The 24,729-nt window shown below is 45.8% G+C and overlaps 5 protein-coding genes across 6 annotated transcripts; 2 read left to right on the plus strand and 3 right to left on the minus strand.

The window, feature by feature from the left end:
- The first annotated feature begins 10,492 nt into the window (after nt 1-10,492).
- On the plus strand, nt 10,493-12,587 carry LOC117557191 (gamma-crystallin M2-like). The gene is given in 4 exon segments (XM_034232902.1): nt 10,493-10,589; nt 11,504-11,526; nt 11,528-11,746; nt 12,312-12,587. Coding segments are annotated over 4 exon segments (615 nt in total).
- A 328-nt stretch (nt 12,588-12,915) lies between these two features.
- On the minus strand, nt 12,916-13,806 carry LOC117557193 (gamma-crystallin M2-like). The gene is made up of 3 exons (XM_034232906.1): nt 13,704-13,806; nt 13,348-13,590; nt 12,916-13,185 (listed from the first exon to the last, which is right to left on the minus strand). Exons 1-3 carry the CDS (start codon nt 13,710-13,712, stop codon nt 12,916-12,918), a joined length of 522 nt encoding a protein of 173 aa, XP_034088797.1. The 5' UTR covers nt 13,713-13,806.
- A 2,351-nt stretch (nt 13,807-16,157) lies between these two features.
- Nucleotides 16,158-18,067, minus strand: LOC117557199 (gamma-crystallin M3-like). The gene is made up of 3 exons (XM_034232915.1): nt 18,023-18,067; nt 17,461-17,703; nt 16,158-16,638 (listed from the first exon to the last, which is right to left on the minus strand). Exons 1-3 carry the CDS (start codon nt 18,032-18,034, stop codon nt 16,363-16,365), a joined length of 531 nt encoding a protein of 176 aa, XP_034088806.1. The 5' UTR covers nt 18,035-18,067; the 3' UTR covers nt 16,158-16,362.
- A 3,194-nt stretch (nt 18,068-21,261) lies between these two features.
- LOC117557201 (gamma-crystallin M3-like) lies at nt 21,262-22,045 on the minus strand. Its single transcript, XM_034232922.1, has 3 exons — nt 22,037-22,045; nt 21,680-21,946; nt 21,262-21,540 (listed from the first exon to the last, which is right to left on the minus strand). The coding sequence occupies exons 1-3, from the start codon at nt 22,043-22,045 to the stop codon at nt 21,262-21,264; spliced, it is 555 nt and encodes a 184-aa protein (XP_034088813.1).
- Nucleotides 22,046-22,569: 524 nt separating this feature from the next.
- LOC117557195 (gamma-crystallin M3-like) lies at nt 22,570-23,688 on the plus strand. 2 transcript variants are annotated; one of them, XM_034232911.1, is made up of 3 exons: nt 22,570-22,578; nt 22,658-22,912; nt 23,389-23,688. In XM_034232911.1, exons 1-3 carry the CDS (start codon nt 22,570-22,572, stop codon nt 23,659-23,661), a joined length of 537 nt encoding a protein of 178 aa, XP_034088802.1. In that variant the 3' UTR covers nt 23,662-23,688. The 2 variants fall into 2 exon arrangements, with proteins under 2 accessions (XP_034088802.1, XP_034088801.1); XM_034232910.1 differs by having other exon boundaries at nt 22,658-22,906; nt 23,383-23,688.
- Nucleotides 23,689-24,729: the final 1,041 nt, after the last annotated feature.

Raw genomic sequence — 24,729 nt, forward strand, 5'->3', positions numbered from 1 at the left:
CCTTCACGAGCAACCGGTCCATCACGAGCAGCCGGTCCATCACCAGCAGTCGGTCCTTCACGAGCAGCTGGTCTATCACCAGCAGTCGGTCCTTCACGAGCAGCTGGTCTATCACCAGCAGCCGGTCCATCACGAGCAGCCGGTCCATCACGAGCAGCAGCTGGTCCATCACGAGCAGCAGCCGGTCCATCACGAGCAGCCGGTCCATCACGAGTAACCGGTCTATCACCAGGAACCAGTCCATCACAAGCAGCCGGTCCATCAGGAGTAACCGGTCCATCACCAGCAGCCGGTCTATCACCAGCAGCCGGTCCATCACGAGCAGCCGGTCCATCACGAGCAGCCGGTCCATCACGAGCAGCCGGTCCATCACGAGCAGCAGGTCCATCACGAGCAACCGGTCCATCACGAGCAGCCGGTCCATCACGAGTAACCGGTCTATCACCAGGAACCGGTCCATCACGAGCAGCCGGTCCATCACGAGCAGCCGGTCCATCACGAGCAGCCGGTCCATCACGAGCAGCCGGTCCATCACGAGCAGCAGGTCCATCACGAGCAACCGGTCCATCACGAGTAACCGGTCCATCACGAGCAGCCGGTCCATCACGAGTAACCGGTCCATCACGAGCAAGCCGGTCCATCACGAGCAGCCGGTCCATCACAAGCAAGCCGGTCCATCACGAGTAACCGGTCCATCACGAGCAGCCGGTCCATCACGAGCAACCGGTCCATCACAAGCAAGCCGGGCCATCACGAGCAAGCCGGTCCATCACGAGTAACCGGTCCATCACGAGCAGCCGGTCCATCACGAGCAACCGGTCCATCACAAGCAAGCCGGTCCATCACGAGCAGCCGGTCCATCACGAGTAACCGGTCCATCACGAGCAGCCGGTCCATCACGAGCAACCGGTCCATCACAAGCAAGCCGGTCCATCACGAGCAGCCGGTCCATCACGAGTAACCGGTCCATCACGAGCAGCCGGTCCATCACGAGCAGCCGGTCCATCACGAGCAGCCGGTCCATCACGAGCAACCGGTCCATCACGAGCAGCCGGTCCATCACGAGTAACCGGTCCATCACGAGCAAGCCGGTCCATCACGAGCAGCCGGTCCATCACAAGCAAGCCGGTCCATCACGAGTAACCGGTCCATCACGAGCAGCCGGTCCATCACGAGCAGTCGGTCCTTCACGAGCAGCCGGTCCTTCACGAGCAACCGGTCCATCACGAGCAGCCGGTCCTTCACGAGCAGCCGGTCCTTCACGAGCAACCGGTCCATCACGAGCAGCCGGTCCATCACCAGCAGTCGGTCCTTCACGAGCAGCTGGTCTATCACCAGCAGTCGGTCCTTCACGAGCAGCTGGTCTATCACCAGCAGCCGGTCCATCACGAGCAGCCGGTCCATCACGAGCAGCAGCTGGTCCATCACGAGCAGCAGCCGGTCCATCACGAGCAGCCGGTCCATCACGAGTAACCGGTCTATCACCAGGAACCAGTCCATCACAAGCAGCCGGTCCATCAGGAGTAACCGGTCCATCACCAGCAGCCGGTCCATCACCAGCAGCCGGTCCAACACGAGCAGCCGGTCCATCACGAGCAGCCGGTCCATCACGAGCAGCCGGTCCATCACGAGCAGCCGGTCCATCACGAGCAACCGGTCCATAACAAGCAAGCCGGTCCATCACGAGCAGCCGGTCCATCACGAGTAACCGGTCCATCACGAGCAGCCGGTCCATCACGAGCAGCAGGTCCATCACGAGCAACCGGTCCATCACGAGTAACCGGTCCATCACGAGCAGCCGGTCCATCACGAGTAACCGGTCCATCACGAGCAAGCCGGTCCATCACGAGCAGTCGGTCCATCACAAGCAAGCCGGTCCATCACGAGTAACCGGTCCATCACGAGCAGCCGGTCCATCACGAGCAACCGGTCCATCACAAGCAAGCCGGTCCATCACGAGCAGCCGGTCCATCACGAGTAACCGGTCCATCACGAGCAGCAGGTCCATCACGAGTAACCGGTCTATCACCAGCAGCCGGTCCATCACGAGCAGTCGGTCCTTCACGAGCAGCCGGTCCTTCACGAGCAACCGGTCCATCACGAGCAGCCGGTCCTTCACGAGCAACCGGTCCATCACGAGCAGCCGGTCCATCACCAGCAGTCGGTCCTTCACGAGCAGCTGGTCTATCACCAGCAGTCGGTCCTTCACGAGCAGCTGGTCTATCACCAGCAGCCGGTCCATCACGAGCAGCCGGTCCTTCACGAGCAACCGGTCCATCACGAGCAGCCGGTCCATCACCAGCAGTCGGTCCTTCACGAGCAGCTGGTCCATCACCAGCAGTCGGTCCTTCACGAGCAGCTGGTCTATCACCAGCAGCCGGTCCATCACGAGCAGCCGGTCCATCACGAGCAGCAGCTGGTCCATCACGAGCAGCAGCCGGTCCATCACGAGCAGCCGGTCCATCACGAGTAACCGGTCTATCACCAGGAACCAGTCCATCACAAGCAGCCGGTCCATCAGGAGTAACCGGTCCATCACCAGCAGCCGGTCTATCACCAGCAGCCGGTCCATCACGAGCAGCCGGTCCATCACGAGCAGCCGGTCCATCACGAGCAGCCGGTCCATCACGAGCAGCAGGTCCATCACGAGCAACCGGTCCATCACGAGCAGCCGGTCCATCACGAGTAACCGGTCTATCACCAGGAACCGGTCCATCACGAGCAGCCGGTCCATCACGAGCAGCCGGTCCATCACGAGCAGCCGGTCCATCACGAGCAGCCGGTCCATCACGAGCAGCCGGTCCATCACGAGCAGCAGGTCCATCACGAGCAACCGGTCCATCACGAGTAACAGCCGGTCCATCACAAGCAAGCCGGTCCATCACAAGTAACCGGTCCATCACGAGCAGCCGGTCCATCACGAGCAACCGGTCCATCACAAGCAAGCCGGTCCATCACGAGCAGCCGGTCCATCACGAGTAACCGGTCCATCACGAGCAGCCGGTCCATCACGAGCAACCGGTCCATCACAAGCAAGCCGGTCCATCACGAGCAGCCGGTCCATCACGAGTAACCGGTCCATCACGAGCAGCCGGTCCATCACGAGCAACCGGTCCATCACAAGCAAGCCGGTCCATCACGAGCAGCCGGTCCATCACGAGCAACCGGTCCATCACGAGCAGCCGGTCCATCACGAGCAGCAGGTCCATCACGAGCAACCGGTCCATCACGAGTAACCGGTCCATCACGAGCAGCCGGTCCATCACGAGTAACCGGTCCATCACGAGCAAGCCGGTCCATCACGAGCAGCCGGTCCATCACAAGCAAGCCGGTCCATCACGAGTAACCGGTCCATCACGAGCAGCCGGTCCATCACGAGCAACCGGTCCATCACGAGCAGCCGGTCCATCACGAGCAGCAGGTCCATCACGAGCAACCGGTCCATCACGAGTAACCGGTCCATCACGAGCAGCCGGTCCATCACGAGTAACCGGTCCATCACGAGCAGCCGGTCCATCACGAGCAGCAGGTCCATCACGAGCAACCGGTCCATCACGAGTAACCGGTCCATCACGAGCAAGCCGGTCCATCACGAGCAGCCGGTCCATCACAAGCAAGCCGGTCCATCACGAGTAACCGGTCCATCACGAGCAGCCGGTCCATCACGAGTAACCGGTCCATCACGAGCAGCCGGTCCATCACGAGCAACCGGTCCATCACAAGCAAGCCGGTCCATCACGAGCAGCCGGTCCATCACGAGTAACCGGTCCATCACGAGCAGCCGGTCCATCACGAGCAGCAGGTCCATCACGAGCAACCGGTCCATCACGAGTAACCGGTCCATCACGAGCAGCCGGTCCATCACGAGTAACCGGTCCATCACGAGCAAGCCGGTCCATCACGAGCAGCCGGTCCATCACAAGCAAGCCGGTCCATCACGAGTAACCGGTCCATCACGAGCAGCCGGTCCATCACGAGCAACCGGTCCATCACGAGCAGCCGGTCCATCACGAGCAGCAGGTCCATCACGAGCAACCGGTCCATCACGAGTAACCGCTCCATCACGAGCAGCCGGTCCATCACGAGTAACCGGTCTATCACGAGCAACCGGTCCATCACGAGTAACCGGTCCATCACGAGCAGCCGGTCCATCACGAGTAACCGGTCCATCACGAGTAACCGGTCCATCACGAGCAACCGGTCCATCACGAGTAACCGGTCCATCACGAGCAGCCGGTCCATCACGAGTAACCGGTCCATCACGAGCAAGCCGGTCCATCACGAGCAGCCGGTCCATCACAAGCAAGCCGGTCCATCACGAGTAACCGGTCCATCACGAGCAGCCGGTCCATCACGAGCAACCGGTCCATCACAAGCAAGCCGGTCCATCACGAGCAGCCGGTCCATCACGAGTAACCGGTCCATCACGAGCAGCCGGTCCATCACGAGCAACCGGTCCATCACGAGCAGCCGGTCCATCACCAGCAGTCGGTCCTTCACGAGCAGCTGGTCTATCACCAGCAGTCGGTCCTTCACGAGCAGCTGGTCTATCACCAGCAGTCGGTCCTTCACGAGCAGCTGGTCTATCACCAGCAGCCGGTCCATCACGAGCAGCCGGTCCATCACGAGCAGCAGCTGGTCCATCACGAGCAGCAGCCGGTCCATCACGAGCAGCCGGTCCATCACGAGTAACCGGTCTATCACCAGGAACCAGTCCATCACAAGCAGCCGGTCCATCAGGAGCAACCGGTCCATCACCAGCAGCCGGTCTATCACCAGCAGCCGGTCCATCACGAGCAGCCGGTCCATCACGAGCAGCCGGTCCATCACGAGCAGCCGGTCCATCACGAGCAGCAGGTCCATCACGAGCAACCGGTCCATCACGAGCAGCCGGTCCATCACGAGTAACCGGTCTATCACCAGGAACCGGTCCATCACGAGCAGCCGGTCCATCACGAGCAGCCGGTCCATCACGAGCAGCCGGTCCATCACGAGCAGCAGGTCCATCACGAGCAGCCGGTCCATCACGAGCAGCAGGTCCATCACGAGCAACCGGTCCATCACGAGTAACAGCCGGTCCATCACAAGCAAGCCGGTCCATCACGAGTAACCGGTCCATCACGAGCAGCCGGTCCATCACGAGCAACCGGTCCATCACAAGCAAGCCGGTCCATCACGAGCAGCCGGTCCATCACGAGTAACCGGTCCATCACGAGCAGCCGGTCCATCACGAGCAACCGGTCCATCACAAGCAAGCCGGTCCATCACGAGCAGCCGGTCCATCACGAGCAACCGGTCCATCACGAGCAGCCGGTCCATCACGAGCAACCGGTCCATCACAAGCAAGCCGGTCCATCACGAGCAGCCGGTCCATCACGAGTAACCGGTCCATCACGAGCAGCCGGTCCATCACGAGCAGCAGGTCCATCACGAGCAACCGGTCCATCACGAGTAACCGGTCCATCACGAGCAGCCGGTCCATCACGAGTAACCGGTCCATCACGAGCAAGCCGGTCCATCACGAGCAGCCGGTCCATCACAAGCAAGCCGGTCCATCACGAGTAACCGGTCCATCACGAGCAGCCGGTCCATCACGAGCAACCGGTCCATCACGAGCAGCCGGTCCATCACGAGCAGCCGGTCCATCACGAGCAACCGGTCCATCACGAGTAACCGGTCCATCACGAGCAGCCGGTCCATCACGAGTAACCGGTCCATCACGAGCAAGCCGGTCCATCACGAGCAGCCGGTCCATCACAAGCAAGCCGGTCCATCACGAGTAACCGGTCCATCACGAGCAGCCGGTCCATCACGAGCAACCGGTCCATCACAAGCAAGCCGGTCCATCACGAGCAGCCGGTCCATCACGAATAACCGGTCCATCACGAGCAGCCGGTCCATCACGAGTAACCGGTCCATCACGAGCAGCCGGTCCATCACGAGCAACCGGTCCATCACAAGCACGCCGGTCCATCACGAGCAGCCGGTCCATCACGAGTAACCGGTCCATCACGAGCAGCCGGTATGTGCAGCCTGTTAGTGCTCCACTTTGCTGAACAGACATATTGGATTAAAACCAGGTTAAAAAGTGCTACTGTCGAGAAGCTTTCTGCCTCTTTTTTTGGAGGAAACAGAATCTGGAGCTCACTTTGCCGTTTGAAGAGCCCACACTGCCGTAGGTTTTCCCACTGTTTCCTCCCAGGAAAGTGAAGGAATGACGCCCTTTGTTCAGCAACCACAGCCACAGTACCTCCGTTACTTCCACCACAAGGACTTCCACTTCCTGCCAGGAGCAGCAGAGCCGCTGGACACCTCCATGCTTCACACTCTCCAACCTGTAATGTAGGCTACACACACACACACACACACACACACACACACACACACACACACACACACACTCACTCCTCTGATCCATTTAAAACCTTTTTTATACAGTTTTTAGTATGATGATGTGAAGGAAATGTCTCTGCAGTATCGACACTGGACTGTGGTCTTTGAACCCATCTCGAATTGGTTTGATTACAATGTAGACAAACGTATTTTATATAAAACAGACTAGTGCTTATTTTGCGAGGACAATTGAAACCCCATAAAATGGTTTTTATGGGTACGTAGCAAATTTAGTTCATCAGGATTCATAATTTGATATATTGAGAAATGTATTGAGAATTATTTAGATAAAACGAAAGTATTAAACGAACATTAATCTCGAAGTGCCGATAATCCTGTATAACTGCAGCCAGTCTTTGTTTGCTCAAACGTTTTATCGTTAATTGCTGATAAGACAAACCCAGGAACTCATCTCAAATGTGCTTATACATTTATTTTCTTGGGTTATAAAGTGTTTTAATTCAAGTTCAAATGTTGAAATACATCTTATTGCGTGCTTTTTGTGACATTGCTTTTAGTTTTTTAGAAGTGGAATGTTAACCAGAGAATGTCCTCATGTTAAAAATGTGTATTCGTCTACATTTCGTTGACAACAAATAGTTCAGTGTGTTTCAAGCTGAAAATAAATGGTCTATGTGCAACAGCCTTGTTTTACATTCATATGGAAAAAATCCATCTAAACCTACATCATGTGTGAACAAAGGTTAGTTATTGATTTGTCGTGAATGAGCTTAAACGTGTAAATCAGAAATATAATAATAATGCATTTTATTTATATAGCGCTTTTCACAACTCAAAGACGCTTTACAGTATGAGGGAGGATAGACAAATAAGGAAAGGCAAACAAGTAAGTATAGTAAAATACATTTTTTTTTTTTTTTAAAGGTATAAGATAGACATGTGGTGAATTAATTATTTTGAAAGGATTGATTTGTACAAGATGGGGGATCCAGAAGAGACAGATTTGAAAGGATAATTGTCCAAATATAACCAGCAGGGGCCAAGATATGCTCAATCATATGGGTTACACAACAGGATTACTACATTTCCCATGATGCAACTTGATAGCATCTCTTCAGAAAATACCCCATTGTCTTTATTAGTATGTGACAATGGTTTACGATCTTGTGATGCTAAAGTAAAGTTCCTATAATATAATTTATTCAATCACCTAATTGCAGAGAACAACAGATAAGGAGCACCAATGCATTACCAGCCATCAGGTGTCTCTAGATGAAGAAACTGTCATTAATTGTATTGGTTTTGTGGGGTAACTATTTGAAAAAACTATATTAGAAACCTACAGCCCTTCCTTTATTTTTTTTATTTTTTTTAAACAACTTTATTTTTCAGTTTATCACAAATACAGTATGTCCAACATTTATGACAACAAGTTGCAAACGCCCCAGATCCCAACCCCCTCCCCCTCCAGGTGGTATTCCCCAGTGAATAGACAAACGAGAAAAAAAAACGAATGGTCATAGAAATAAAATATATAAATACAAGTAAAATAAATGAAAAAATAAGGAATAGACCAAAATAAACACATACAACAAAAATGACGATAATAGACAGTATACGAGTAGATAATCAGATATAATAAAACATCACACACATAACCCAAAAAAGCATTTCAGTTTATGCTATTCTTATTGCCAGCCTTCTAAACCCTTAGTCTGACAAGGTACGTAACAACTTCAAGCCCAAAGTTAGGGACCCCAGAGTGCCCAGGTCAATAGTCAAAGACAGATGCAAAGTGAATCAGGTGAGCGATAGGCCTCTAACATGGGTAATAAATAGCGACCAAGTTTTGTCGTATTTGTTGACTAAACCGCGCACTGCATATCTCAATTTTTCCAAGTCTAGCCCAAGCATCACTTCCCTGATCCAGTGAATATAGGAAGGGGGATTTTTTCCTTTCCAATTTAGCAGTATGAGACGGCGGGCATGCAACGACGCATAGGCAACCGCATTTTTGTGGAGGGAGGAGAACCCTAGTCCAGTATTAACAGTTCCAAAAATAGCTGTTTGAGGATTAGGCGATAGTATCCTGCCAGATATTGCAGAGAGTGACCGAAACACAGAAGCCCAGAAACTGCTTAATGACGGACATGACCAGAACATATGGCCCAGGGAAACAGGAGAATAATGACACCTGGGACAGGTTGGAGCGACACTGGGAAAGATCTTAGCTAGTCTGTCGTTGGAGTAATGTAGCCGGTGTACCACCTTAAATTGGATTAATCCATGTCTAATACAGAAAGAAGAGGTGTGTATACGTGAAACAATGCTTCCCCAGGCTTCCTCTGAAATAGAATCACCAATATCTCCTTCCCATGCTTTTTTAGTTTTGTCCCATGTGGGAGGGCAGTTATTCAGAATCAATGTATATATTTTGGACACAGCCCCTTTATTAAATGGATTCACATTAAGAACCGAGTGAGCTAGATCTTTAGAGGGTGGACATGGATATCCTGGAAAATGTTTAGATGCAAAAGACAGAGCCTGGAGGTATCTAAAAAAGTGAGATTTTGGTATGTTGTGATCCCTACACAAGTATGTAAAGGATGCGAAACTGCCATCACTAAAAAGATCTTGAAAATAGACCAAGCCACTTCTATGCCAAACAGCAAATGCCATGTCCAAACGGGATGGTGTAAAAAGGTGATTAGACATTGGCGAGAAACTGCATATGCTTTTCAGATTCATATGTTTCCTAAATTGACCCCAGATCTTAATTGAGTTTTGGACCACTAAGTTTGAGTTAAACTCACTTACTTTAACATTCAATGGAAGGGGGGCAGTTAAAAATGAGATTGGGGAAACTGGGAGTGTGGACTCCAACTCCATTGTAGCCCATATTGGGCCCTCCTTGTCTGCAAATGTGGTAATCCAGTATGTGAGTTTAGCAATGTTAGCTGCCCAGTAATAAAATAGGAAATTAGGTAGACCCAAACCACCTTCAGATTTGACCCTCTCCAGATTTGCCTTCTTTGTGCATGCAGGCTTCTTATTCCATATAAACGCAGAGATAAGGCTGTCTAGTTGGGCAAAAAAGGATATTGGGATGGAAATCGGAATAATTTGAAACAGGTACAAATATCTGGGCAATATTGTCATTTTCACAGCATTTATCCGCCCTGCTAGTGTGACAGGCAGCTTCGACCACCTATCTAGATCATTCTTGGTGCGTTCCAAGATAGATTTATAATTGTACTTAAAAATATCCTTAACCGAGCCTGCTATCTCATTACCCAAGTAAGTACATTTTTCATTTTCAATCCTAAAGGGCAGATGACCATAATCCTCCAGCCTTGCCAAGTCATTGAGAGGAAACAGTAAAGATTTTGACAAGTTAATTTTGTAACCTGATATGTTCACAAATGTCTTCAGCAAGGAGAGAACACATGGCATGCTTTCTATTGGGTCTGACATTTGCAAGAGCAGGTCATCCGCATATAGAGATGTTTTATGCACTGTGTTGCCCCTGGAAACGCCCTTAATCCTATTGTCCGTTCTGATAGCAATTGCTAAGGGTTCAATTGCAATGTTGAATAAATAGGGTGACAGGCAGCATCCCTGCCTTGTTCCTCTGTAGAGCATAACATATTCGGAAATAAGACTGTTTGTTCTAACAGCGGCTGTAGGAGCTGAGTATATTGTCTTAATCCATTTATAAAAAACAGGTCCCAGTCCAAATGTTTCCAAGGCAGCAAAAAGATAGTTCCACTCAATCCTATCAAACGCCTTTTCAGCATCAAGGCTCAGGATAATTTCAGGCCGTACTGTGGATTTAGGGGACAATAATAAATTAAATAACCGCCGTACATTAAAAAATGAATGTCGCCCAGAGATGAAACCTGTTTGGTCTTTATCAATAATGTTAGGAATAAAGGCTTCTAATCGCTGCGCAAGGACTTTAGTTCATATTTTATAATCACAGCAAAGAAGGCTGATTGGTCTATAGGAACTACACTGTGAGGGATCCTCACTCTCCGCTTGAGAGAGTGTTGGTGGCAATTTACCATTAACCAGTGATTCTTCATAAACCGATTTTAAAACCGGCACAAGTTTTGAGGAATATTCCTTATAAAACTCGATGGGAAACCCATCCGGACCTGGTGCCTTCCCTGTACTAGACAGTCTGATTGCGCCTTCTATTTCTCCAACCGTCAATGGCTGTTCTAAGGAGTCTGGTGAGAGTTTTGGAATATGTAAGGAATCCAGAAACGACTGAATTTCAGACGAGTTAACATCTACCTCTGATTGATATAAAGTAGAATAGTATTGCTTAAACTGGTCATTAATTATTTGGGGATTATGCGAAGTCGAATCGGCACCTGTATTGATCCTTGGGATCGTCTGTCCAGCCGCCTGCTGCTTGAGCTGAAGTGCGAGGAGTCTCCCTGCTCTGTCCCCATGTTCATAGTAAACCTGTTTAGTTTTTTAAATGTTTTTTTTCAGCTCTCCACGTCGAAAGTGTGTTAAATTCAGATTGAAGCAGTACTTTTTCTTTAAAAAGAATCTGCCGTGGGCAAGGAGAGCATACCGTCTATCAACATCTGCAATTGCTGTGTGTCAGTTCTTTAAGTTTCTTAGATTGCTCTTTATTTTTATGTGCAGTGTAGCCCTTCCTTTATTTTTGTGTACATTGATTAAACTCGTACTTGATGTTTTGGGCTGAGCTTAAGGACCCAAAAAAGCTCGTTCTGTGTCCGACATATAACATTACAAACTTGTTTTGACTGAAGGGGACACAAATAACGGTTGTTTGTTTTGCTGAGACTGTGCGCGTCGCCCCGGGGTCACTGGTGTTTTGATGAACATGTGAAAACTGAACAACAATGCGTCGCTATACATAACCTAATTTTCGTTATAAAACCTATTTGGATGACAATACTTTATGCTGTGCCATCAAACTGCCACTTTATATAAAAGGACAGCGGCGCTGAGAGCGTCTATTGAGCGCCAGTCTGGCCCCCAGCGACGAAACCAATGGGAAAGGTGAGGTTGTTATGTGTTCTTACTGTAATATAGTAATCTTCAAAATATTTTGTAACAATCGAGCGTCCATAATTCATCCGTTTTTTTTTTCCACGAACGTTTGCAGATCATTTTTACGAAGACAGGAATTTTCCAGGGTCGGCACCATGAGTGCATGAGCGACTGTGCCGACCTGCACCCTTACTTCAACCGCTGCAACTCCGTCAGGGTGGAGAGCGGCTGTTTTATGGTGTACGAGAGACCTCAATACCTAGGCCACCAGTCCTTCCTCCGCAGGGGGGAGTACTCCGACAACCAGCGCTTGATTGGCGTCAATGACTGCATCCGCTCCTGCCGCATGATTCCCATGGTAAGCCTCAGACGATATTAAAGAGGTATCGGGTCAATTAAAGGGAAAAACTGAATAAACAAAGGCAATGAGACTTACTGCTTCTTAATGTTAAGGCTTAGCACAAACAATGTACAACTTAAGGAAATTAAAGAGTAGCTAATGGTATGTTTTCCTGGAAGTGTTAAAAACAGTCCCTCAAATCCTCATTGCCTAAAGTAGATTAAACCTTAGCATCTTTCTCTAGTTTAAAGGACTTTTGGGGCAAGTACATCCCAAACAACTCAATATTTCTTTAAGCTAAAACATGCTTGGATTTAGCGCATACTGGTACCTTTTATTCAGCCTAAAAAAATGGTTAGTTGAGGAGGGACTTTTTGCTTTAAACTGCTTTCACACACCCTTGTTGTTGTTACTGTGTTACCTGCAATTCGTATTAGAAAGTTGGTACTTATTTATGAACCAAAAAGTACTACTATAAAGCACACATGTGGAAAAAACAATGTATACATATCCCTCTTTCTGCAGCAGCACATTAGTATGAAAGAAAAACTTGTCTGACTCATACATATTCTTGTTCCTGCAGCACCGTGGTTCCTACAAAATAAGATTGTATGAGCGTCCAGACATGAGCGGCCAAATGCATGAGGTGAGCGATGATTGCCCCAGCGTCCAGGACCGCCTGCGTATGTCTGACATTAGCTCGTGCAACGTGATGGACGGCCATTGGCTGCTGTACGACCAGCCGAACTACAAGGGCCGGCCCTACTACCTGAGACCTGGAGAGTACCGTCGATCGTTGGACTGGGGAGGCGCCAGTCCAAGGATCGGCTCTCTCAGGCGAATCACCGACTTTAATTAAAAGTCTTTTCAAACCTTTTTCCTGTCTCTGTTCTCAATAAACATGCTGGGCTGAAACTGTGTGTGTGTCTCTGTATATAGACATGAAAACGTATTTTAGCTTGTGTTCTTGTCTCTTTCCTTTAAGTAGCTTATAGCTAGCTTATATTTGCTTTGTCCACTCCAAAACATGTGCATCAAAGACGCCCAACTTGCCACCTAAGCAACCTTTTAGGTCCCCTCACCACTCTCAACTCAAACAGCCCAAAGAAAACAAAAGCACCAGTTGACAGAACATTGGTTATTGTATAGATTTATTGACAGTACTTCACATAAACAGTTTCTGGACATCACACAGCGATACGTCTGATGGATCCCACCCGAGACGTGGTGCTTCCCCACTCATTAAACCTCCTGTATTCCCCGGGGTTCATCAGGTATTGGCGTCCCTTGTAATTGGGGAGTTCGTAGAAGATCCAGTAACCGTCCCTTACATTGCAGGAGTAGACGTCGTTGCGGTTGAATAGTTCGTTCAGCGAGGGGCAGTCGTCAGTCAGCTCCATCGTCTCTCCTCCTAACTCTGGCTGCTCGTATATCATTATCCTGTGAGAGCTTTGGGACTGCAGGAAAAGACTGTATTACCCTCTAGATCAGTTAAGACTTATTGTGAAGTGAAAGGCATAAGATAAGAAGTACTTTGTTGATCCCAAGTTAGGAAATGTTTGTGTTGCAGCAGCATAAAAAGACATTGTACAATAAAAACAATTATTATAATAATATACCGTAGGGATCAAACGGCAGGATCGCACACAGTCGTTGAACCCCATCCATTGCTGGTAGTCGGGGTACTCGCCCTTCTTTAAGAAGTACTGGTACCCCATATATCCGGGTCTTTCAAAAACCATCCAATCACCGCTGTCCACTCTGATGGAGTTGCAGCGGCTGAAGTGGGAATGCAGGTCCGAGCATTCGCTGCCGCACTCGTAGGAGCGACCCTTGAAATTCCTGTCCTCGTAGAATATAATCTGAAATGTAGATGCCTCAAATTAAGAGAAGTGTGCATAACTATACCACTTGAAAGATTACTCTCAGTTCACCGATTTGGGATGAATAATCCGTGCACACAGCAGAGACTTACCTTGCCCATTGTGTCGGCTCACCTTCGTCACACTGAAGCGGTAGATGTGTGCTCCGTGCTGCCTTTATAACCCACGGATGACCTGTGTCATTGTGATTCAGAACAATGTGCGCGGCCGTCAGCGCTTTATCACAGAACTATTTTTTGTTTTGTGTGTGTGTTTGACTAAGCAAATCCGCTGTTTTGAGCAGTTGCTTTGAAATCGCTCTGGTAGATGGTATATGGAGTGAATTAGATGAAGAAAACACTACAAATTAAATATTTAAACATACATGTATTGATCGGAATGAATTGTTATTACATATAAAAATATACATATAATAACTTTGTACATTATAACACTTTCTATACAATGTAAAGCTGTTCATGCATATGCTCATGGTACTGTATGGAGGCTTTAAACATGTTAACGATCAACTTGACTGAAAACATTTTTTTTGTATAACGTAGATGCAGGATCGAATATTCAACAGCCTGTGAAGTGAGCTCAGCTTCTGCCTTTCCTCTGAACACAGCAGCAGCCTTTTATATGATACAGAGTCACCAGCATTTTCAGTTTGTTTGCATAGTGTGATACGCTCTATAGGACTAAGCTCTGGAATACCGTTTCATTATGTGCATGGATCCGTTTTGTACCAGTAGAGCTGCTCAAACGAAAAGCAAATGCATTTATCATGATTTTGCATTTAGGTGCATCTTATGTAAGTAAAATGGCTTAACATATGCAAAAGAAATGCCAACTGTGACCTTTTAGACCCCTCTTTATAATATTGTGTTTATTATTATATACAGTATGAAAATACGTCTGATACGGTGGCATCATATTCTCTCTAATTGTACGCTTTGCAACTGCCTATCAAGTCTTAAAATCAAGTTAAAACTAGAAATATGTTTTGAAAAAACCTATATGTCCTTTGCAAAAATATCTATTGTATATGTTTGTGCTCCTGTCATACTCTCTAAAGTAGCCATACAATCTCCCTGTTTATATTAAACCTTAAACTTTTACTGCTATATCAGGGTGTCCGCGGGGTCTTAAAAAGAGTATTATAAGTTGATAAATCAATTTAGTGAAAATTAAGGCATTTTCAAAAGTATTACATTGTGTAGCTTGTTTTCAATAAGTATATGAATGGTCCCAAAGAGGTTGTGTTCTACAGTCTGCCTGAATGTAATCATGGCGTAGGTGTGTAGTGTCTGATTCCTGTGTAGTTTATTGATGGCATCCCGTTGGGTTTGACGTCATCTGAACAGGACATCACACACGCTCACTGCTTGATAGCGCGAAGGTCCGTTTTACGCCGGTTGGTTAAACAACATCGTTATGGGGGAAATGCAAGTCTGCGTCCAAATGGTTGGAAGATAAGGAGGGAAGGACAATCAATACTGTATATAGTCAATGTGAGGTAAAGTGTCGCCAAGGTAACCGGTTTAGAACTCCAAGTGGCGATGAGGTCTTAAAATGTATGGGAAGGGTCTTAAAAAGGTCTTAAAAGGTCTTACATTTGACTTCAGGATTCCTGCATATACCCTGTATCTTCATCAATTACTTTTTAACAACCTTGTTTGAATCACTTGCTTTGTATGTGATTGGTTTGTTGTAGTGGGGTTCATTCAATCTTCTATTAAATAAAGGGAAATAGAGAATTTGACCAAATCTATACTGGCTTTAACAGAAATATCAGACATATTTGTTTAGAGTTGTAGCCTTGCAAACACATCATCCTCCCCCACCTAATCAGATCATTGATTTAGATAGATTGCATATAAACCCAATATGAAGTCCTTTATCTATGTCTTTATATGTGTTACAGATTCACATTTGGGTTGCTGTACATTTGCTGAACCAGCTTTCACCCCAAGTTTGCATTTGTATTCTTGTTTAAAGGGGACCTATCATGCAAAATGCACTTTTGTACGTCTTTTATACATGAATATGTGTCCCCGGTGTGTCAGGGAACTCACCAAGTGTCAGAAAACACAACCCTCTCTCTTTTCCCCCATACCCAAATCTCTAAAAACGGGGCTGCAACGGATCTGACACAGTCTGATACAGATTTGAAATATCTCTGACGTCAGAAACGAGGAGCTCCGCCTATACTCTCCACCTATCAGGAGGAGACAGCCACGGCCATTGCCGCTCGAAAGCGATGGAGACGCTGTAGTACATATGCCAGGCCTGTAGGTGGCGCTGTAGTCTGCCACAAAAGCAGCGAAGAAGACTTCTCAGAATCAGCCCTTGCAAAAACGGCTAAAAAAGAGCAAATAGAGCGAAATGAGGCATGGCTAAAATGCATGATGTGTTTGACATGTTTTATATAGGTGTGGCCCTACAATATATTATTCAAATATAGCATGATAGGTCCACTTTAAGTACATTAAAATGCCTGTTTGACTCGGATAGTGACTTATGGAAGTTGTGTGCAGAAAGAAATCCACCATAATTATGCGGCAAATCATTTTATTGTGCCCATCACACAGGTATAGAGGTAAATTCATCGTGGCTGGATTGCACGTACAACTGGAACTACATGCAAACAATGCACAAATCACAGTTTCAGGATAAAAAACAAGGCTTCTTCATCTTTTGGTATCGCCTCTCACATCTTGTTAATGTTAATAAAACAAAGCATCTGCAAAACCTATTAGCTAGAAGTGATTAGACAGATTCTGTGATGCGTCTGATGGAGTTGAACTTCATGTCTTCGCTGCTCATCTCTTTGAGGTTCCTGTACTTTCCCGGCTTCAGATAAGACATCCTGCCCTCGAAGTTTGGCTGCTCGAACATCAGCCAGTATCCCTCCATCACGTTGCAGGACTGCATGTCCGACATCTGGTATTGATCCTGGATGGAGTCGCAGTCGTCGGTCAGCTCCTGCATCTGCCCTTCGAAGTTCGCCCTCTCGTAGATCCTCATCTTGAAGGGTCCCTTGTGCTGTTAAAGTACACAATGTCAAATGAAATATATGCATAGATCTAATAAGATAGGTATGAAAACGCTACATGTCTAGATAGGAAATTGGAACGAGCTTAATTTAGAAATCTAATTGGTTGCCACGCTAAATAAGAAGCTAATAATCAAAGTCAACTTTATTGTCAATCTTCTAGTTTGTGTGTACATAATAATCAGTTTAATTATGTTACAAGTCATCCTTTTGACAACTTTATGAATTAAATTGCAGCATTTTCTCTTAAAATTCTTAGAGGCATTGCTAGATAGCCAGCTAGCGTTTGAGGAAATGTGACAAAAAACAAAAAATCCGATAAAGCTAGCAGTTCCTTCCCTTTTTACTCGTCCTGAAATGTGAATGAAATATAAGAATGAAACTAAAAAGATAATTTAGAAAAAGCTACAGGTCTAGATAGGAAATTGGAACGAGCTTAATTTAGAAATCTAATTGGTTGCCACGCTAAACAGGAAGCTAATAATCAGTTTAATTATGTTACAAGTCATCCTTTTGACAACTGTATGAATTAAATTGCAGCATTTGCTCTAAAAACTCTTAGAGGCATTGCTAGATAGCCAGTTAGCGTTTGAGGAAATGTGACAAAAAACAAAAAATCTCAACCCGATAAAGCTAGCAGTTCCTTCCCTATTTACCCATCGTGGAAATATCACTACTGGAGGTACAGAATTGAATTTGATCCGGATATGTTCATCTGCTTCTGGGTAAGACTACCACCAAACATATTTCTCATGTCTCTTTCCATTACTGATTGCCTCCATCTGTTCTTTGTTAGTAATATTGTGCTTTACCTCAGGGACCATGCGGCAGGACTGAATGCACTCATTGAAGCCGATGGTGTTCTGGTACTCGGGGTACTCTCCCCTGGTGAGGAGGTGCTGCTGGCCCGTGAAGTTGGGCTGATCGTAGACCATGAACGTCCCGCTCTCCACCCTGCAGGAGCTGCATCGGCCCAGATGAGAGGAGATCTCAGAGCAGTCGCTCATGCACTCATAGGAGCGACCCTGGAAGTTCCTCCCCTCGAAAAAGACAATCTAGAGAGAGAGACACACATTGGGTAATTACCTCTGAGAGCTAAAGGTGAGTGCTGTTCAGTTTACACACAGTTGCATAGCAGAAACTACAGTATGTTACAACATAGAATCATTACTAGTCCCACAGAGGGGATATGTACATTGTTACAGCAGAAACGAGCCAAAAGCAGCTTAATGTTAACTAAGTAGCATGCATAAAATAATATTAAAGTTACACAAATACAAACATCCTATAACAGTTCTGAAGATATAGCAGCCAGGTATATACAACATAATATTTAGCAGTGAATAGATCAGGCTGTTCTGCTCCCTTCATTACCTTTCCGCTCATGGTCTCGGTTTTTGATTTCTGTTGTTCTACCCACTGGCGCGCTGGCTTTTATGCATCATGTGACATCAAAAGAATCTGCCCCTCAATTGTACTAAATTCCATGAGTCAGCTCATCGCCATGGAAATCCCTACTGTATTATACATCGAAGCTGTGCACGGATTAAACAGTAGTGGTGCAGTCACAAAGCAAACTCTAGTTATTGCATTACTTTTGTTTTCAGTTTTATTATATGGGAACAGTATACAGTGGATAAACGAGGAAAATATTATATTAAATGCATTGACTAAAGCTGAAATACATCACTTTTGAAACACAATTCTTCCTTAACAAAAGTAGAATTCATGAAACACAGCTTAGTTCAATCCACTGAGGATTTCTGCTGCCATTTGCTGCTATGATTTTTACTTGTGACACATCTTTAAATGTTTTTACACTATTTCTTCCATTGTTCTTTAATTACCACCACTATAATGACAATCTTTCTTAAGTAATTGGTGCCTAAAATAGGAATCCCAGCATGTTGTGGTTCTGCTTATCTTTCAGCCACAATGCCCTCTTGTGCAAAATGTTATTTACAGAACACTACAATACTATCTGACTACATTCATGCTTCTCGGAGGTAGAAAGCATCCAATTTAGGACACTGTGTTGTCAGCTTGTACACATTATAACGCAAAATATAACATGTTCTCATGGGGATACAACCTATTGAATTAAAAGAACCAGTGTGTAGGATTTAGGAGGGTTTATTGACAGGAATGGAATTTCATTTTCATAACAATGTTTTTATTAATCACTTAAAACTAAGAATCATGTTTTTTATTGGCTTAGATTGGGAACTATTAATCTGTCACCATGTTTCTACAGTAGCCCGGAAGGGACAGACCAAACTCCAGCCCTGTAAAGGACCCTTTTAGGTGTTTTATGTTACCTTAAGTTGCTTTGCCGTCTGCAACCTTATAGATTTATTTTATCTACTGAATTAGGAACCGTTGCAATGACGGTAGACGAACATTTCTTGGGAGTTTTGGTAAAAGGGTTATCCACTAAAACACATGTGTCAAACTCACGGCCCGGGGGCCAAATCAGGCCCGTGGTGGATTTAATTTCGGCCCGCAGGATCATTTCTAATTCCTATTCGATCTGGCCCGCCGGTATATTGCTCTCACACCTTCACTCCATCCTGAGGGTCTCCTCAGCTCAGAGCCTGAGCCCAAACATTGATGACCTTGCACCCAAGATGAGATGCCAAGTATCTGAGCTAGCATCACAGAGCAGCACACTGAGTTTAATGGATGTTTCCTTCTGCACTTTCTCTCTCAGGACAACAGGGCATGTTTGGTTTTCTCTTTGAGGGAAATTGTTTTGTTGAAGCTGTTGTTGGCCTGTGGGAAAATGTACTCATAAGAAATTACTCTGGAAAAGCTGCAGATAGAGCCATAAGAAATGAATGCAACTGATTATTTAATGTTTAATGTTGTTTTTATTGGCAATCATTGAAGCTTTGTTAGTTCCAGGTTTAATATGTGCAATAAGTTCATTTCAATAAGTTTTGCAATAAACATTGAACCAGTCCGGCCCTCGACTAGTACCCATTTTTTAATGTTCGCCCACTGTGTATTTGAGTTTGTCACCCTTGCACTAAAACCTTTAAAATGGAGGTGTGTGTGACTTGAATGCTAATGAAGTTAAGGCCGAATGTCTGTCGAATCATGTGTGATTTACTTGGTTTGAAATACACTGAACAACAATATAAATGCAACGCTTTTGTTTTTGCTCCCATTTTTCATGAGATGAACTCAAAGATCTAAAATGTTTTCTATATACACCATTTCTCTCAAATATTGTTCACAAATCTGAAAAGATCTGTGATAGTGAGCACTTCTCCTTTGCCGAGATAATCCATCCCACCTCACAGGTGTGGCATATCAAGATGCTGATTAGACAGCATGATTATTGCACAGGTGTGCCTTAGGCTGGCCACAATAAAAGGCCACTCTGAAACGTGCAGTTTTGCTTTATTGGGGGGGTCTGGGGGGGTCCGAAAACCAGTCAGTATCTGGTGTGAGGGTTAGGGGTAGGGTAATGTTGTGAATCGAGTGGCCCATGGTGGTGGTGGGGTTATGGTATGGGCAGGCGTATGTTATGGACGACGAACACAGGCCACTCGATTCACAACATTACCCTAACCCTACCCCTACCCCTCACACCAGATACTGACTGGTTTTCGGACCCCCCCCCAGACCCCCCCCAATAAAGCAAAACTGCACGTTTCAGAGTGGCCTTTTATTGTGGCCAGCCTAAGGCACACCTGTGCAATAATCCTGCTGTCTAATCAGCATCTTGATATGCCACACCTGTGAGGTGGGATGGATTATCTCGGCAAAGGAGAAGTGCTCACTATCACAGATTTTTTTCAGATTTGTGAACAATATTTGAGAGAAATGGTTATTTTGTGTTTATAGAAAAGGTTTTAGATCTTTGAGTTCATCTCATGAAAAATGGGAGCAAAAACAAAAGTGTTGCGTTTATATTTTTGTTCAGTGTAGCTGCAATTGGTCCAACTATTGGCCAATTATGAACAGGCCAGTTTGAACCGGCACTGCACTACGTAAGGGATAATGTGCAGCGAGGCGGTCATTATGGGGAAAAGAACACCCGACAGGCTCATCAGGGAGCCGACGCGATTACACGACCATATACTAAACAAACTAACGACTCAACTCCCAATATTAATTGAAATGACTTTATTGACTTAAAAATTATCGTATTTCTTCAGCTAAGAAAAAAATGTCTGGACCGTTGCGTAAAAAGGAGGGTTTCTGCCTCGTTACTTCTGCTTTTTGGCCAAACTGTATACAGTTAAATCGAACTGACTTGTTTGTGCAGATGTGAGCGTCCTTAACAACGGTCAATAAGTGCTTGACAGCGGTCTGTACTACTGGATTAACAACGTGTCACGTGTTCTGAATTGACCAATCAGAATCGAGTATTCAACTAAGCCATGTAATAAATAGTAATATTAACATTATTTAAAAATGCTTTTTAGTGTGGAATCAAAGAGGTATGAAATGTTTTCTAACTGCGTTTAAGATAAATCTTTATTCAATAATTACTAGCAAAGTATGTAGACTGACTCCACATAAAGTAAACTACAAAACAGCAGAGAGATACTTCAAAATATGGTTTTTATTCTTCACCCACAGTTTCTTTAATTACACAACAATCAGCACATGTCCATGATGCGCCTGATGGAGCTGATTCTGGACATGTTGCTTGCTGCAGAGTCTCTGAGGTTCCTGTACTCTCCGGGCCTCACGTACAGCATCTTGCCTCTGAAGTTGGGCTGCTCGAACATCAGCCAGTGGCCGTCCATCACTTGGCAGGACTGGCAGTCAGACATTAGGAAACGATCCTGCAGAGACTCGATGTCGTCAATCAGCTCGTGCATCTGGCCTCCGTAGTTCTCCCTTTCGTAGATCCTCATCCTGAAGGGGCCCCTGTGCTGTTGGAGAAAAACAAGGAGAGCATATCAATACAATGCTTTTCTAAACGACCTTTCTTGCACTGGAGGCGGAGTTTGCCAGCTTTAAATTAGCCAAACATGTCTTTGGACCGTTCATTTGTGTCTTCGAACTTCTTACCGTGGGGATCATGCGACAGGAGCGGATGTTATCCATCATAGCCATGCCCTGCATTCCCATCATGCTTCCCATGCGCTGAAAGTCGGAGTACTCCCCTCTCTTCAAGAACACCTGATTGCCCATGTAGTTGTTTCGGTCGTACACCACGAAGCAGCCGTTGTCCACCCTGCAGGAGTTGCAGCGGTTCAGGTGCATGTGGATGTCGGTGCAGTCGCTGCTGCACTCATGGGAACGACCCTGGAAGTTCCTTTCTTCATAGAAAATAATCTGCAAACAAAAAACATGCATGAAAAGTTAGATTAGTGAGTTTAATAGACTTTTACTGCACCAATGATACAAACATGTGATATTATTTACTCTGCCCATGGTTACGCTTTTAGTTTTAGCAAATGATGACAACCCAGTGCCACTTTTATATACAGTATCAGCTGCAGACCACTTCAAACACCTTTGTGCGAAACATCATGACTCATCACTAAGTTCACGTGGCCTTGCTTTTATTTTGAACAGCCCACCTGAATAGTTATTGTATGTTAAATGTAGTTTCGAGAGGTCAATTCAGGTCATAACAGAAGCAAAACAATCCTCAAATTATGTTTTTAAATGTAGTTGTATTTAATAGTTGTTCACCTCTTAAGGAACGCACATGAATAAATAGTTGAAGTTTCTAGAAGCACATATAAACCCAGTATTCACAATAACTATTGCAGAATCTGACATACAGTGAAATCTGCCACCCTATGGTGCTGCGCAGAGCCACAATATAGAGTGATGACTCAAAGGTTTCAGCACAAGCCATGTGGAAATGCTACGGACGTGCGATGTATAAAAAGGGAAACGGGTCGATGTTGAAGCAGCACATCTGAAATTAGCACACAATAATCATGGACATGGGCAGGGTAAGTGAAGCTTTCCAAACATCACAGAAACATGGAAGAGGTGTCATCTGGAGACTCAGGTCCACATTGTTGTTTGCAGATCACATTCTATGAGGAGAAGAACTTCCAGGGTCGCTCCTATGAGACCAGCAACGACTGCCCTGAGCTCACCTCTTACCTGAGCAGGTGCAACTCCTGCAGGGTGGAGAGCGGCCTCTTCATGGTCTACGAGAAGCCCAACTTCATGGGCCAACAGATGCTGGTGAGGAGGGGCGAGTACCCTGACAACCAGCGCCTGATGGGCATGACTATGAGCGACTGCATCAGGTCCAGTCGCATGATCCCCACGGTAGGTGTATCGCTCTCAGCTGCAATAAGTAAGCCACAAATTACAATTACTTTGTGGTTGCAACAAAAACAACTTTGTAAATTAGCTGAGCTGATATTGGACTATCATCAGCATTTCTATTGGTCGATAGCACAGGTTAAAGTTAAGCAAAATGCTTGCAGGAAATCTGTCATAAAATATTCTAAACTCAGGTTGCCTTTGCTGGGGAAGCCTGTACATTTGATGGGAACATGGCTGCCATTAATGGTATTTGCAAACCCATTTTGTGAGTCTTTAAAATAACAAAATGAATATTGTAACGTCTCTTAAGATTCCCAGTACTTAGGCCCAGAACCAGTGCTGTTACAATAGTGTTGTATCAACCATCACAGTGGTTTTTTCACGATAACAGGTTGTTTTCTTGAGATAATCAGGGCATTAACACGTGGATCTGATGCTTTAATGCCCTGATTATCTTGACGTATCTTCACCTACAGCACAAGGGACCCTTCAGGATGAAGATCTACGAGAAGGAGAACTTCGGAGGCCAGATGCACGAGCTGATGGACGACTGTGACAACATGCAGGATCGTTTCCGCATGAACGAGTGCCAGTCCTGCAACGTGATGGAGGGCCACTGGCTGATGTTCGAGCAGCCCAACTACAGAGGCAAGATGATGTACGTGAGGCCAGGAGAGTACAGGAACCTCAGAGAGATGGGGATGAGCAACATGACGAGGTTCAGCTCCATGAGGCGCATCATGGACTCCTGTTAACTCTGAATGTACGGGGAAATAAAGAAAGCTGAAATCTAATGGTTCTGATTGTAGACTTTGTGCAAGCATGTTCTGAAAACACAAGCATTCACACATAACTCTAGACACATGGTAATTAGTTTTCTTATTTTGATCACTTATGGAGTTAAAACAGGGATTTGTTTGGACTGAACAAAGATTTTATTATGTTTTAAAAGATATCCTCCCATTATGCAAACCAGTTTTGTCAGACACTCCCCGTTTGGTTATTGTCCACACATTTAAACTCCACGGCCAAAGTTGGTCACACACACTTCCTGTTATAAGTTCAAGCTCCAAACTAAAACTAATAAATTCACTTTACTTGTAAAATTGGTGGAGTTATCCTATCCATATCTCTAAGATGTATCCGTCAGTTTCTCCATGAAGCTGCTATTTGTCTGCATGTTTCTCTTGTTGAAGAGGGTACAGGAAAATACACTGAAGCCAATAACACACATTTTACAAAATGAACAGCATGCATGTGGTTTACCGACAGTATTCCTGCAACTTTACCTAGATTGGTGCCGGATTAAAGAACAGGAAGGGTCCACACTCCAAATGGTTCATCCTCTGAGGAGCGTGAATGTACAATCTGCCTATTAGATCTTATATTTATTGTGCACAAATGGGATTATTAAACATTGTAGAATAGTCCTGACTGGATCTAGAGGCTGGTTGGATTCATCCTCTGGGAATTAATAATAATTTTAAATTGAAAGACAATAGTATTGTTATTTTTCCGTATTCAGATCTAAATACTCAACAGTAGTTTGGATTAATCTGATGTTTTGCTTTTTCTGAGGTCGCTTAACATCAATATCATAACTATTATCAAACTAAAACAATGAGCCACTATTTCCAAGGTCAAGAGTGCACCGTGTTTAATATAAAGACGCTTTTCTTTGTCTAAAAGGACAGTTCTGGACTCACTGACTCAGCTCGTTTCATATCAAACCAGATGTCTGGCAGTGCCGTTGTTTTGTCAGCTCGCTGAATGCTTTCCACTTTGCATTGTTCAGAGCAACAGGATTCCCAGCTTCAGAACAA

This window comes from Gymnodraco acuticeps, unplaced genomic scaffold (genome assembly GCF_902827175.1).
Source record: "Gymnodraco acuticeps unplaced genomic scaffold, fGymAcu1.1, whole genome shotgun sequence".
Taxonomy (NCBI): Eukaryota; Metazoa; Chordata; class Actinopteri; order Perciformes; family Bathydraconidae; genus Gymnodraco; species Gymnodraco acuticeps.